The sequence below is a fragment of the Euprymna scolopes genome, chromosome 13 (assembly GCF_053919585.1).
Source record: "Euprymna scolopes isolate OS-2025 chromosome 13, ASM5391958v1, whole genome shotgun sequence".
In the NCBI taxonomy this organism is placed as follows: Eukaryota; Metazoa; Mollusca; class Cephalopoda; order Sepiida; family Sepiolidae; genus Euprymna; species Euprymna scolopes.
Genome location: NC_136494.1, coordinates 42,645,332 through 42,661,031, shown reverse-complemented (window position 1 = coordinate 42,661,031; position 15,700 = coordinate 42,645,332). Strand labels below are relative to the sequence as shown.

General features: G+C 31.9%; 1 protein-coding gene across 1 annotated transcript in view; it reads left to right on the top strand.

Annotated features, from left to right (window-relative positions):
* The window catches only part of LOC145292232 (uncharacterized), a 351,246-nt gene that overhangs the window by 201,264 nt on the left and 134,282 nt on the right, over positions 1 to 15,700 (top strand). The window contains exons 78-81 of the mRNA XM_080138555.1: positions 6,225 to 6,245; positions 7,885 to 8,135; positions 8,757 to 8,907; positions 13,559 to 13,570. Coding sequence (XP_079994681.1) covers positions 6,225 to 6,245; positions 7,885 to 8,135; positions 8,757 to 8,907; positions 13,559 to 13,570 — 435 coding nt within the window. The remainder of the gene's footprint in view (positions 1 to 6,224; positions 6,246 to 7,884; positions 8,136 to 8,756; positions 8,908 to 13,558; positions 13,571 to 15,700) is intronic.

Below are 15,700 nucleotides of genomic sequence, written 5' to 3'. Positions count from 1 at the left end.
TGAGAATTACTTCTCAACACCCTGGAAAATCTCATCAGTATGTCCTGTGTTTAAGAATTCAGGTGATCTCTCATCCCCCTCTCAGTACAGACCAATAAATCTCCTGCACATCATGAGTAAGTTACTGGAATCTGTGTTAAATAGAGAAGTAGTCAACCACCTCAGCAAAAATAACCTTCTTAGTGACATACAATATATTAACACTGGAGTTCTTCAGGGGTCCCTTCTGAATCCTACTCTCTTCCTGATCTACATCAATGATCTCCCAAATCACATCCTTAGATAATTCATATACATATATGCTGACAACACTGCCATCTATGGCAGCACATCAAAGGCTGCAAATGACCGATTTCTCACTGATTCTCTCTCCTCTGATCTGGAGCATGTGGTACAATGGAGAAAGAAGTGGCTGGTTACTTTTAATGCATCTAAAACCAAGCTTTTATCTAAAACTAAGCTTCTCTCTTTACATCATCAGCGTTCTGATCCCCATCTGGCATCAATTGAAATGAATGGCTATCGCCTTGGGGAGGCCTCATGTATTGACAAGCTTCTGGGCTTGACCTTTACTCCTGATCTGAAATGGAACATGTACATCAAATCCGTTGCCAAGGTCGCTGGAAAAATGATGGAATCCTTCTATCTATCCAGTATATATCTCACTGCTGATACAATTCTCTACTTATATAAGAACCAGGTACATCCACGGATGGAGTATTGTTGACACACCTGGGCAGGAGCTGCTAAGAAGATCTTATCCTGCTTTGACAGAGTTCAAAATAGACTTTGTAGCCTCGTAGGGAACGCCCTTTTCTCTTCCCTGCAACCTCTTTCTCACAGAAGAGACATTGCGAGCCTGTCTTTGCTTTATCATTATTTTCATGGCAAGTGCTCCAATCTATGCTCTCCCCTCATCAAACACGGGAAACACTCGTCTAGCTAAAAACACTATCAATAATTTCCCCCACTCTTTATCTGTGCCTAAACCTAAATGTAGATTCCATGAACAAAGATTCTTTCTTAGAACTGCACACTTGTGGAACTGTCTTCCATTTGCCTGGCTTCCAGCTGCCTACAATATGGTCGTCTTCAAGTCCAATGTAAACAAGTTCTTAATGAGCTGTTCTCCTTAAGTAATCCAATTTACCAAATTTACACTACTAACTATTACTATGATAGGATACACTCTTTAACCCTTATCCTCGAGTGGCTTCTGGGTCTGGATTTGGTGACTCCTATATAAAAAAGACCCAAAAAACTGCAGCCTCTTCATGGTGGTGGAGGTGTGATGATATGATTCAAGAAGTTACAACTCATGGTGAAACTTCAAAAAATAGATGATGTGGCCTTTACATTTAGAGGGAGATGTACTCCAACTCTACTTAGAGATGAACAAAGATCAGCAGATGAACATATCAGTTGAAAGATGCTTTTTCAGATAGAGAGTTCTCTGTTTACACAAAACTGAACCTGATTAAATAGCAGGAGATCATGTGGATGTCTATGCCAGCAAAATACAATAACTTGCATCGATGGTCAGATTCACTGGTAGCGATCTTGAGACTATGATGGAATTGGTATTTGTGACAGACTTTTGAATTTCTATGGAATTGCAACAGACACTGATTATTGAAACATCGACCATGGGAAATTTGCTGACATGGGTGAGGATGCAGACAAAATATACGTCTGAAGATATGATTGCAGTTACACAGTTATCTCAAAATGAGGTCAGAGTTTAGCTCGTCTAAGCTCCAAACAGCCATCACTTGTTACAGATGAAGAGGTCAGTGTCACATGGCCAAATAATGTACAATGAAATGACCTAATGAAATAAGCAACTGAAGATATGTGATGCTTCAACTACAATAAGCTTGCATCAGAATGGAAAAGACATCAGTGCCAATTTTCTTCCCAAGCCACTAACAAACGAGATGTATCTTATCATTGTTATGATATGAGGGAGGGGAGGGAGGTTGTTCAGGGAAATATTTATATCCCCTGTGCAAAATCTTATGACTCTACAAAACTAACAGTACCTCTCCACATTCTCATAACATATTAATAAAGAAAATGAAAAAAAATACATGTCGGCCATGAGAGTTATGGCCTACATGACATGTTATCTTAGTTCAGTTCAGCATGTTCATGAAATAACTGAGCAAGGCATATGGATGGCAAAATGAAAAAACACAACAACTGTGTGTTATATACATAAAATAATTTTATTACGCAATAATGTTTTATCTCCCCTAGAAAATCATTATGCAATCCTTAGTGAGCTGAGAGTGTAATGACCAGAAAAGAATTCTTAAATAAAAGAGATATCTTTCTTTCTTCTTTTTGTTCTTATCTATAAGAAAGGATTATTCAGCTTGAAAAAATAAGAATGATAACAAAAAGGGTATATGAATCAACTGAACTGTTCCATGAGGTTGGGAAAGGACTTGGAGAAGGGGAGATATACAATATAAAATACTTAGCTGGATAATATGCATGTGTGATATCCAGAGAAATAGTTTGTCCAAAGGAAATAATAATCTAATTTTGAAGGGTTTTGAAAAGTCAGTAGGCGACAGTATATTCTGGATATAAATCCACATTTCTTGCAAATGTCCTATTAAGCGGTATTAGCATTATCTCAATTCCATGGCAGATCGGAAGATAAGTAACTCCACTTTGTGTCTCTTTAAGTGGGATTAACTTTGTTTACTTTTCCAGTAAGTATTTTTGCAGATTCTTCTTTGATGAATAGTTCTCCATGGAATATTGGAAGATCAGTTCCTTTATCTCATGCAAGATAATCTCTTCTTTTGAATCTCAGTGCAACATGGCGACACCTCTTTTGGTATCCTTGTGCCATACAATACCTGTTCTTTGCACCACTGTGCAAGGCGGTCAATTCTGCATTCAATTCCTCCTTCTCTGTCCATTCCAGCTCTACAGATTGGTTTGGACGCATGGTGCATGAGCAGTTTATACTATGGATTCGATCACCACATGATGGGGGGAACGCTAACCTCTCTGCATCTTCACTGTAGGCCATCTGTGTATCGAATGAATTTTTCTTATATTCTTTACTGTGAGCGTTTTGAAGAAAGGGCTTGTTCATTGATCAAAATTGAAATAAATAAAAAACAAAAAGGGGAGGGGTTCTTCTTCTATTCTACATTATAGCTTAGTTGCACTCCCACGTCACATTATCCAAAAATCGGTGGATGAACAACAATGTTAGAAGACACTAAGTATATCGGTATGCGATCGGTGGAGATGTCAGAATGTTGACTCAACAAACCCAACTTCAACATTATATTCGACCATATTCAACTAAATATAAAAAATACTGAAAAATAGTTGGTTGATGTCATACCCCATGGAGGAACTAGGTCCAGTCAAAGTCATAATTCTATTAAGTGTGATAGTGCAAGCAAACAAGTGCAACTCTGCATACTTGTGCAACAAGTACATGGCTGAATATTTAATAAATTGCAAATATCCATCAAGAAAGTGGATACCACAGAATAAAATGCACATTGTATTTTGCCAAATAGAAAAACCCAACTGTTTCAAAAGCTGATGTGTGACTGACAATGAAGACATGTGAGGAATGCCAGTCAATTGATCTTGACAAAAGATGAGACTTGATGTAGATGACAATTGCCACAAGTTAGGAGTGGATATCACTACAACAATAGCTAATACTTTTCATTTGTTGAATGTTACTCTGCAATTTGAATCCAACATTCTTTATGTCAGCAAGATTTAACAAGTGTCATATGCCAGTTGGCGTTCAATTTCATGAGTGTGGCCTATCAGTTGAGATTCTAATGAACAATGGTACTGCATTTAGTAGGCAATATTTTCAGCAATTCCAGCAACTTTAATTGAGATGTGCTTAGAAACCATCAGGAACAGTATCATAAAGAGAAGCCACAAAAGTGTGAAAGACAATTGTGGCTAGGACACAATGTTCTATACCAGAGGCATTTTATTAGTATAATGTTATGCCAAAAACAGTGTCTTAACCTTGATTGCATCATTCAATGTTATATACACCTACAACGTCCATATACAGGGTATTGATACTGTGGTCAACTTTGAACCACAACATACCAAGGGACAATACAATGGGAGTTATTGTATTGTTCAAATTCACACACAGAAGTTGTTAGAACAATTCACAGTCTACACTCGATGTTGGTTGATGAAATCTTTTACCACATACAGACGTTGTGCCTTTTCCAAGAGTATATATGCAATTCAGTACTATCAGTGAGACGTCAGGAAAAAAACGAAAAACTGAACTAGTGGCGATGCTTTTGACATGAATAGTTCTGAAATTACTGACAAATAAACCCACACAAACTGCATATTTTGTGATGAGGACATCAGGGAGGACTTTGGTAAATAAGGTATTGCAATGAACGGAGGAATAAGCAACCCCATAAGAGAATGTGTTTTGTGCCATCTACAATGTCCCATTGATGACGGATATCAGCATTAGCAGAGACAACTCATAATGTAATTTTTTAAACATTTTGGACACAAAATTCAAACAAGGGAATTGGTTTGAATAAGTCGAATGTAAGTGGATTAAAGAATAAAATAATTCGTATTTGCATCAAGATTTTATTCTGAACGTAAGGAGTAGTGTGAAGAAAGTCACAAAAAGTCAGAGAAAGTGAGCAGAATTATTTTATTGACTGTGGCTACAAGGTTATTATTATTATTTTTGTATATATTAATCCTTTTTGCAAAAATATATTTATATTTTTTTAAATTGGTCATGAGACCAAATCATTTGAATTAGCTTCAAGTCCTCGTTTTGTTAGTAATTTCACATGTCATGTATTGTATACTCTCAAACCTTCTTCAAATACACATTTTTAGTTGTTAACCTTCCGGATAAAGTGGATATAAGTACGAGTTAAAAAATATTTTAGTGAATTTTGCTGAGAGGTTGATGGAAAACCTGAGAAACATTTAACTAATTTTAGATATCTAAAAGGCATTGAATGTAGACTGAGAAGGGTACGAAATAAAGAGTTCAGTTTGAAATTCCAAGAAGAAAACATTTTCAGGGAGTACAATGGCAGAAATCATTCATCACAAAAATAGCATTAAATATATTTTTTTTAAATTTTTCTTCAGTTAACATTTAAACTTATCTTACAACATAAACTATGATGAATCTTTTAGCAGCAATATGTTTACACTTAAATTTTGCTATTTTATCCTATGATTATCTATAAGACATTTTTAAAGTATTCAAATAATAAATGTTCTATAGTGTAATATATTTCATGTGCTTGGATGTATTAAATTACATTGTTATAGCAAGTTGGAGGTTATTTAATATCGACATATAAGGTCATTAATGAATATATGCCTGCAGAGTGAGAATTTGACGATTATGGGAAGATGCAATTTTTAATGAGGTTCGTATCGCAACAGCTCTTTACTGCAGCAAATTACACAGCCAGCCAACTTTCACTTTCAAAGATCATGAAATAAGAAGGAATTCTTTATTCCAGAACTTATCTTACAGCAAATTTTTAAAAGATCTATTTCTTTTATAAACTTGCATTAAATGTGTTATTCTTGCTAACAACTTGGCCATATACATATATTAATAAAAACTGAAGAGTTAACTGTGCACAGTAAGCTTTCTTTTTATTATTATTTATTTATTTTTGATTTATTTGGAATCAATGTTTAAGAATAATACTTAATCTTATCTGACAATATAAAATCTCTATTGATTTTTTAAGTTTTTCAAAAGAAATCTAAAAATTGTATCCAAAGAATAGTCTTGTAATAATAATTGAAAAGTTAATCAGGTTTATATATTATTTTAATTGGAATTCATTATTGAGATGAGTATTATTTATATTCATTTATTTATTGCGGACTATTATTCTCATCTTTATTAGTTGTTGTTTCACGACGTTTCGGCCAACTATTCCTCTGGCCTGGTAAATGCGACGGATAGGAACTTCGAATCTCCTAACTACATTCTCAGCAATCACTGCCAACAATTACGATGAGAATAATAGTCCGCAATAAATAGATTAATATTAATCAGGTTTTTACAATAAAACGTATAGAATTATTTGTGTGATGTTTTCTGAATAATAGAAGTTTTTGTGTAATATATACCTGTATTTAACTGTTTGCAAAAATGTTTTCATTATTTTTTCTTTTTTATTTTTTCATTATAGCTACACCAACACCGGAGACAGGTAAGAATATTTGCTTCTATACAAGAACATTTACAGAGGAATTAAACAAACTGAAATATGATAGTCATATGGTTAGCCATGAAAATAGTTCACTGATTATCATAATACGTTATAGAAATAAAGAAATAATCAAATGATGTTGTCATAAAAGTGTGTTGAACTTACAGTTATTTTTAATATTTGCATGTACTACAATGTCTGCATTTGTATTTAGAAATTAAATTTCAAGATATTTGTCACTTTAAGAAAATCATATACTAATATAATATTTATTGTATGCTTGTTTTAAAGTTTTTTGTTTTTTTTATAACTTGAAAATATTCCATGATATATGAAATTGCTCATCACAATTATTTTTATCTTTTCGAATTCAGTTGGTATTTGGGAAAATAACATGAAATTCTAATATTTTCCCAATTCCGATACAATTACCGATTTTGTTTAAATTCCCGATTCCAATTCTATTTAAATTTCTAAATATAGAGTTGTTTTAGTTCGAAGGTAGAGTCAGATTACTGCAAAAATCATGTAATATATTTTCGCAAATGTAAAAATATATTTCTGGGTGTAACCTATAGAGTTTAGTTTTACTGGTAGTTTAAAATCAATTACTATTTATCATTTCATCATTAATACGAACAAAAATAAAACGATAAAAAGAATCGGGTTGGGCATTGGAAAATAGGCAGACATTTTTCCAATTCTGATATCAATTCTGATACCCCAAAAAGTTCCAAATTTTTCCACTTCCAATTCAAATTAATTGCCCCAACATTAATATATATACACATTAGGTTTTTATGTAGTGAAAACCCTGCTGAGCCAAACCTAATATAACCAAAAAAAAAAGCTTAACATAAGCATATATAATATAACATAAAGAAAGAATATTAATGTATAAAAAATAATAGTTATATAAGATCGGATTTTTCAAGTATCATAACAGATGATGATGATGATGATGATGATGATGATGATGATGATGACGATGATAATAATTTTATCAAGAGATACAATAATTAATATATGGTTTTCATCATACTAACTAATATATAATAAATGAATCGACTCTTTAAGAAAATATAGGGAAAGTAATTTTTAGATGCTTTGAAATATGCTAATTCTGACCCATTTTTGTTTATCATACCCAATCATAAGCTACCTTCTTTTATCAAGAGCTATTATATTTTAGCAAAGATGTTCAGTAGTAACTTGGTTCATAGACAGTGCATGTTTCCTGTCTTTATTTTGTCATGGCACTGTAATCTGTAACTTATTTTGCTTTTTCTTGCTAACTTTTTATATTTGGACTTATATTCTTTACATAATTTGACTCTGCTTTTGTTTTATGTCAGCCTACGAACTTTAGACTTTCGACTGAGGAGCTATGTCCTTTTTATTATTATATTTATGTTATTAAAAAATAGATGTATTATGCAAACAGTCATACTTAATTATTAAAGGTATATTACTCTAATTTCATATTAGTTTTATGGAAATTTCTGTAGAGGTCTCAGTATATTATACAATGACAACGACTTTAAGTAATAAAAAAATTAAAGATTAATTAAACTCATTATCAAAATCTTAAATAAATAAAATAATTCTCTAAAATGTATTCTTTTTTCTTCTTCGTTAGCCTCATTATGTGTAATGAGAGATGGCTTGGCAGATTCTTCTTTGATAAGAAATTGGGATATTGATGTGTCCAGTAATGAAGAGCATAAAGCTGCTATCCGACCAGGTGGACAAGGATGGAAACCAGAAGTTGGAGATAAGAAACGTATGCTCACCCTTTTTGTTGGTGATGCCTTAATGTATGGAGCATCTATTCGTCTTGTCCGTTCAAAATATGTTCAGAAATTTGATCTCATTTTGACTGATGGACATGTAAGTGAACTTTTGTCTTCTTTTCCTTGTTTTGTTTTTTTTTAGAAAATTTGGAAGAATAAAAGTAATTCTGTGGTAACTTCACTTTCACACATTTGATGCAACTGCTTTCTTCAACTACAGATCGCTTGCTTTCTGCAACAATACTGATAGAAGAGAGGCAACAGGGCAGTGCCCCAAAGCAATCAAATTGGAAACGCACCCAATCATATTCAAACTATCCCCCCTTTCTCATAATATTTCTCAGGACTAAGAATTATACTTACGTAAAGATTTTGCTATGTGCCATGTCTATTCAATATGCTCTATGCAGTATAATAGTTCATTCATAATTGATATACTCATTTTAATATCTGATGCAGACAGTTGTTACCTGTTTTTATTATTGAAGAAAACAACCAAAAAATAAAGACAATATCAAAATATACGAAACACGTGAGTAAAGATAACTTTTTTAAAACTGGCAGCGTACATTAATTTTAATGTGTTCTTCGGTAATAAATTCATATGTAAATTTAGTGTTAAAATATTGCTGTTTTTAATTCGTTTCAGGCAATTTAATGTGTTCTTTTGTAATCAATTCATATGTAAATAATAAACTAAGATGTTGTTGTTTTTTAGTCTGTTTCAAACATCCGTAACAATGGCCCACATGATATTATTAAAATTCCATTTGGTACCAAAGCCAACACTGTTAAAATTCGCTTCCATCCCATCAAACCAGATTGTCAATTGGTTGCCAGTGTGTCTATTATGGGATGCTTTGAATCAGGTCAGTAGCCTTTAATTTACAACAATATTCATTTAACATTTTTTATAAACAATTTTATCTATTCATATTTTGTGAATATTATACAGACTATCGTTTATACTTAATTATTTTAATCTAATCTTAATTGAAATTCTTGATTTAATAAATGAGTTAATATAATTAATAATCAAACATTTGTTATTATTTGGATTAATCTCGAGAGTATAGAGGAGATATGTACAAAATTGGTTTGGTTAAAAAATGAATAAGAGTGTTTGAGTTAGTAGATGTAGAACAGTTGAGGTAGTTGGGTCAGTTGATAGAGGAAGGTTAAGACAGACATTGGAAGAAATGCTAACGATAGATTTGAGAGAAAGAAATATGAATAAAGATCTGGCAGAGTGAGGCTAGTTTCAACAGACATTAAACCAATTATGGTGGTGGTGATAATGATGATGATGATGTGGACTACTATTCTCATCTTAGTTCTTATTTTCGCAACGTTTTGGATGATGTAACCTCCAACCTTTGCAAATTACATCATTTTGAACTTATGTTGAACTTAGAAATATATACAGAATTTCAAACTTAGGGGTAGATTGTTCTCATTCTGTCTATCACAATTTTTGATTTATTAGCATTATTATATTTTTCCAACTTTTGGTTTGGTTAGGTATTAACTTATTAGATACTGATTTACTTTTTCTTGCAAACATAATTTAAGCTGGTGATATTTCCCGAATATATGCTTGGATTTAGAATTATTAGATACTCAAAAATTTGTAACAATTCATAGGAAGTTGTTTCGATACATCTTCAGTTTCACCTCTGATTTTAATGCTCATTTAAATGTATGAACAAAATGTTCTGCTTTGCCATTAGATTTTTGATGGAATGGTTAAAATTTTATAGTAATCCCCAAATCCAAGAATGCTAAATTTGCTAAAGTTTCATGCAAAAGGATTATAGTGTGTTTTCACATAGGTTTACTATATTTACTTTGTGAAACTATCTACACAATAAGGTAATAAATTTCATTCATTGATTTCTCATAATTAATATGGTCTCCATGATCTGTCCATTTTCAGCCATGGTTAATTTTTATTTGTGATGCATTCCCAATCATTACACAGCATCTACAAAGTTTCATTTGATCTTTGATTTGTTTATCCATCTGAGATCAATAAAAATAACTCTTTATAAGGGCTTCCATTCTAGAGGTTCTAGGATGTTCTGTAAAAAAAATCAATACGAGCTTTATGCAGATATGCTCACATATAATACATTATCTTCACCTTTTCTTTAGAGAACTTATGATTTTTTTAATTTATTTATTGCGGACTATTATCCTCATCTTTTTTAGTTGCTGTTTCACGCCGTTTCGGCTAACTATTCCTCTGGCCTTCGTCAGGTGAGACAACAACAATCATGGAAGGCAGTAATTGCTGAGGATGCAGTTAGGAGATTCAGAGTTCCTATCCCGTTGCAGTTACCGCCTGACGAAGGCCACAGGAATATTTGGCCGAAACATTGTGAAACAGCAACTGAAAAAAGATGAGGATAATAGTCCGCAATAAATAAATTAATATAAATTAATACTCATCTCAATAATGAATTCAAATTAAAATAATATAGATACTATTCGGTACGAACCCGACCATGGAAGATCAGAGAATTAATAAACGTGGACCAAAAAACCCAACCTTGATTGCCCTTTAGGGCCCATGGCGCAGTGAATAGAGACATTGAATCTTTTATGGTTCCTGGTGAGTATTGTCTGAAGATAGCGGTTTCAATCCTACCCAAAGGCGTCCAGAGGCTTCCTTGACCAAAACACGGTGAGACAACAACAACTATGGAAGGCAGTAATTGCTGAGAATGCAGTTAGAAGATTCGGAGTCTCTATCCCATAACGGTTACCACCTGACGAAGGCCAGAAGAATAGTTGGTTGAAACGTCTTGAAACAGCAACTAAAAAAAAGATGAGTCCGCAATAAATAAATTAATAAACAATACTCATCTCAGTAATGAATTCCAATTAAAATAATTTATAATTTTCCTGCAATATATTTATCAATTTTTTTAATCGAATCTTCTCAAAACTTACTGATAATTCTTTTACTCTACTATATTTACTATATTACATAGTCTGTTTTCGTCTAAATGTTTGTATTTAATGCAATAATATTTGTTTCCTTTAGAAGTATACTTAGTTTAAAAATTAGCCTCGACAATTCATCTACACATCCATATCTAGCATGCCCAGTTTGTACAATACACTTAAACATGATATTTTAATTGATGCAGATTGTGTATGAATTATTATAGTATCACACCTCTATTGATTATTATATATTATGAGGAATAATTTGCCCCGTGGACTAATTCACAAAAAAAATTTTTTAATAATAATGATAATGTCGTTCATCAAATTCCATCTGTGTTTGTTTACAATATCACGTCAGCTGATATTTGGGCTTGATGATGAATGCCATGGAAAAGTCACTTCTGATTAATGTTTAGCTTTAAAATATGCAAGTGATTTTTATCTAATAGTTGAGATAGAGACAAATAGAATTTCATTGTAAATGTAAAGGTTAAAAGAATGCTTCTCCAAGCAATTTACAGTATAAGAAAATGTGCCTTTCTTATACACAAATATTGAGAGTAATAGACTGTGGTTCATTTGTAAAATAAATCGTTTTTCATTAAAAAAAAAATTGGGATTTTTTTTTTTTTACTATAGACATATCTAACGCCTGTAATTTTCTTTCTGACTGCAAAAACATTTTTGATGGATGGAATACTGGATTCAGCTATTTCTTATGTTCTTGTGTAGTAAAACGACACCTTATGAGGATCGTAATTTGCAAGAGATAAATCTGATATAAGGGCTTTTATATTTCTTTGACATTCATGAGATCGCTCTATTTTGTATTTGATCGTATCCTTAACAAGGATTAATTTTGCAAGAAAAGCATTTTTTAGTAGGTTCCTTTTTTTCCTGTGTATGTGTCAAATATCTCTTTCCTCAATTTTGCAGCATCATTGTAATTATTCAGTAATATTCTGCAATGTCAGCTTAGAATCTTGTTCCAATCAGAAGCTCACAGTATTAATGCTGCAGTCCCTCAGAGGTTCATCCTGGGCCCAACTCTTTTCCTGATCTACATTAATGATCTTCCAAATCACATCCTTACATCATTCGTAGACATTTATGCTGATGACACTACCATTTATGGTAGCACATATAAGACCGTAAACGACCAGGTTTTCTCCGATTCTCTCTCCTCTAATCTTGAGCACATGGTACAATAGGGAAAGGAGTGGCTGGTTACTTTTAATGCATCTAAAACCAAGCTTCTATCTTTACATCATCAATGATCTGATCTCCATCTGGCATCAATTGAAATGAATGGCTCTCGTTTTGGGGAGGCCTCATGTATTGACAAGCTTCTGGGCTTGACCTTTACTTCTGATCTGAAATGGAACACGTAATCAAATCCATTGCCAAGGCCACTGGGAAAATGATGAGATCCTTCTATCGATCCAGTATATATCTCACTGCTGATGCAATTCTCTATCTATATAAGAGCCAGGTACGTCCAAGGATTGGAATACTGTTGCCACATCTGGACAGGAGTTGCTAGAAAAGACTTGTCCTGCCTTGATAGAGTTCAAAATAGATTTCGTAGTCTCGTAGGAGATGTCCTTTTCTCTTCCCACCAACCTCTATCTCACAGAAGAGATGTGAGTTCGTTTCTGCTTTATCGTTATTTTCATGGCAAGTGCTCGAGTGAGCTTCAATCTATGGTCCCCCCTCACCAAACTTTCATAAGAAACACCCATCTAGCTGAAAACACTATCAATAATTCCCCCCACTCTTTATCTGTGCCTAAACCTAAACGTAGATTCCATGAGCAAAGCTTCTTTCTTAGAACTGCACGCCTGTGGAACTGTCTTCCGTTTTCCTGCTTTCCAGCTGACTACAATCTGATTGTCTTCAAGTCCAGCGTGAACAAGTTTTTGATGGGCCGTTCCACTTAAGTTAACAAATTTACCGAATTTCCATTACTAACGATTACTATATTGTCCAATTGACTACTGTACACGCTTAACCCTTATCCTCGAGTGGTCTCTGGGCCTTGATAAATGGTGAATCCTATGTAAAAAAAAAAAAGATATAAACATGCCTTGCAAATATAATGTAGTCTTCTGTAGCCTTTTTAGTTAGATTAAAGCATTTGTAGTTATTTCTAATTAAAACAATAAATTTCCATGGATTCTTTAGATTTTTAAAACCAAAGTAAATTTTATTGTATGAAAATATAAACTGAGTAACGAAAATGATGATATTCAGTTTTCGAACTTCAATATGTATAATGTATTTTTGAATGCATGAAGTATTTCTATTGGATATACATTTGTTGTGAATTTACTCTTTATGTTTTAAAATAAATAAAAAGAACTCTGGGAATACAACATTTGATTGAAGAAAATATAAATAAGAAATAAGCATGTAAAAGATATAATAAATACTGCGTTACTCCATTTTTTTTTTTCCAACACTGCTATTAAAAAGGTATGTTTAATTTACTGTGGAATTTCCATTGAACATTCATTATATTTGTTAAGTTACAATTATCATGTTTTTTTTTTTTTTTAATTTCAGGTACCACAACAGGTAAACATTTTTTTTAATTAAATTTCACATTATATATATGTGTGTGTGTGTGTGTGTGTGTGTGTGTGTGTATATATATATGTATATGTATGTATGTATGTATGTATGTATATATATATATATATATATATATATATACATATATATATATATATATATATATACAATATAAAGTTGTGTGTGTGTGTGGTCACGAATAGGCTCCTATATGGTTGATTATTTTAAAAAACAGATTACATATAATGATAGAAGATGTATCGAGACACAGGAATGGGTATGTTTGATCTGGCAGAACAGTGGTTCATTAAAATTGTGGGGTCTGTGTTCGCGGCTGGTCCACAAAGTATGGAAATAAAAAATTGAAAAATTGAAAAAAAAAAACGTTTACAAGTGTTTTTAATATAGATGTACATAAGAATACTTTGATAAGTATATTTTAACTTAAATAGGGATGGTATAATAAAATTCTGGGGTCTGCGTTCACGCCTGGCCTCCATAGAATGGGAATAGGCACAAACTTTAATAAAGACTTTTCATATCTATCTGCGTAAATATACTTGGATAATTATGTTTCAGTTTGAAGAAATATGGTATAATAAAATTATGGGGTGTTCGTTCACATCTGACCTCCATAGAATGGAAATATGTCACAAAGTTTAACAAGGTTTTTTAATATAGATCCACAGAATATTGTGATAAGTGTTTCAGTGTGAACATAATAAATTATGGGGTTTATCTATTTTATTTTTACTTTCATCATATTTTGCTTTGGTTTTGGTACCCCCAAATTCGAAGCTATCTCTTTACAACCCTTCCTTTTCATAACCTATCATACTTTCATAAATCAGAGTCCATTTTCTGTAGGCTGTTTTTGAACCCAGTCAACGACAGGTACTTTTGCTAGTATATATATATATATATATATATATATATATATATATATATATAAGTAGGTTGTAGTTTGCTTGAAGCATTGTTGAAGAAAATTATAAGATAAAATTAAAAGCCAAGAACAATGCGAGATTTTTTTTTTTTATATAGAGTAAAATTAAATGCAAACAAAAGAAATAAATTTCTTTTTTTTTTGTTGTTTGTTTTTTCTTTTTCACACAAATTGTAACTCTAAACAACAGTAATTTTTTTTTTTCTGTTGTATTCAATGGTGTTGTAAATCTCAATATATTTCAGACTTATTAGTCCATTTTCAAGAGAAGACAGCGGAAGAGTGTTCAAAATTGGAAAAGTAGCCGCAGAGTTTGCCACGTGATACCGCGAAATATAGAACAAAAAATGACGTTAGGAGAACGTTAAAATAAATCAGTTGATGTTTGAAATACTTGTTGCGTTTGTGAATCAAGGGAGATGACTATTCAAGCAAGGTTTTTTTTGTTTTTTTTTAATTATTGTTTTTCTTATGTTTTAAACTTATATTATAAACAATTATATCACAAACGCAACAAGTATTTCAAACATCAACTGATTTATTTTAACGTTCTCCTAACGTCATTTTTTGTTCTATATTTCGCGGTATCACGTGGCAAACTCTGCGGCTACTTTTCCAATTTTGAACACTCTTCCGCTGTCTTCTCTTGAAAATGGACTAATAAGTCTGAAATATATTGAGATTTACAACACCATTGAATACAACAGAAAAAAAAAAATTACTGTTGTTTAGAGTTACAATTTGTGTGAAAAAAATACAAACAACAAAAAAAAAAGAAATTTATTTCTTTTGTTTGCATTTAATTTTACTCTATATAAAAAAAAAAATCTTGCATTGTTCTTGGCTTTTAATTTTATCTTATATATATATATATATATATATAAGAATACCTGTCCTTAAAGAGCTTAAATCATAACTATTTATTTGCTTACTAGCAAAATATTCTTGGAATTAATAAATTACTTAAATTCAAAACTCAGAAACGAAATTTTGATGGATTTAATTTCGTAATCAAATTATTTTATGAAACAAATTAATCAACTGTTAGTCAAAAACAAAACAAAGGTTAATTAATGTGGAGACCACCTTTAAAGTTTGAAAATATAATGTGTTTTTAGATATTTATTTTTGCAGAAGTCAACAGGAAATAACTTCATTAATTCTCTATAATGTTTAAGTAAACATTA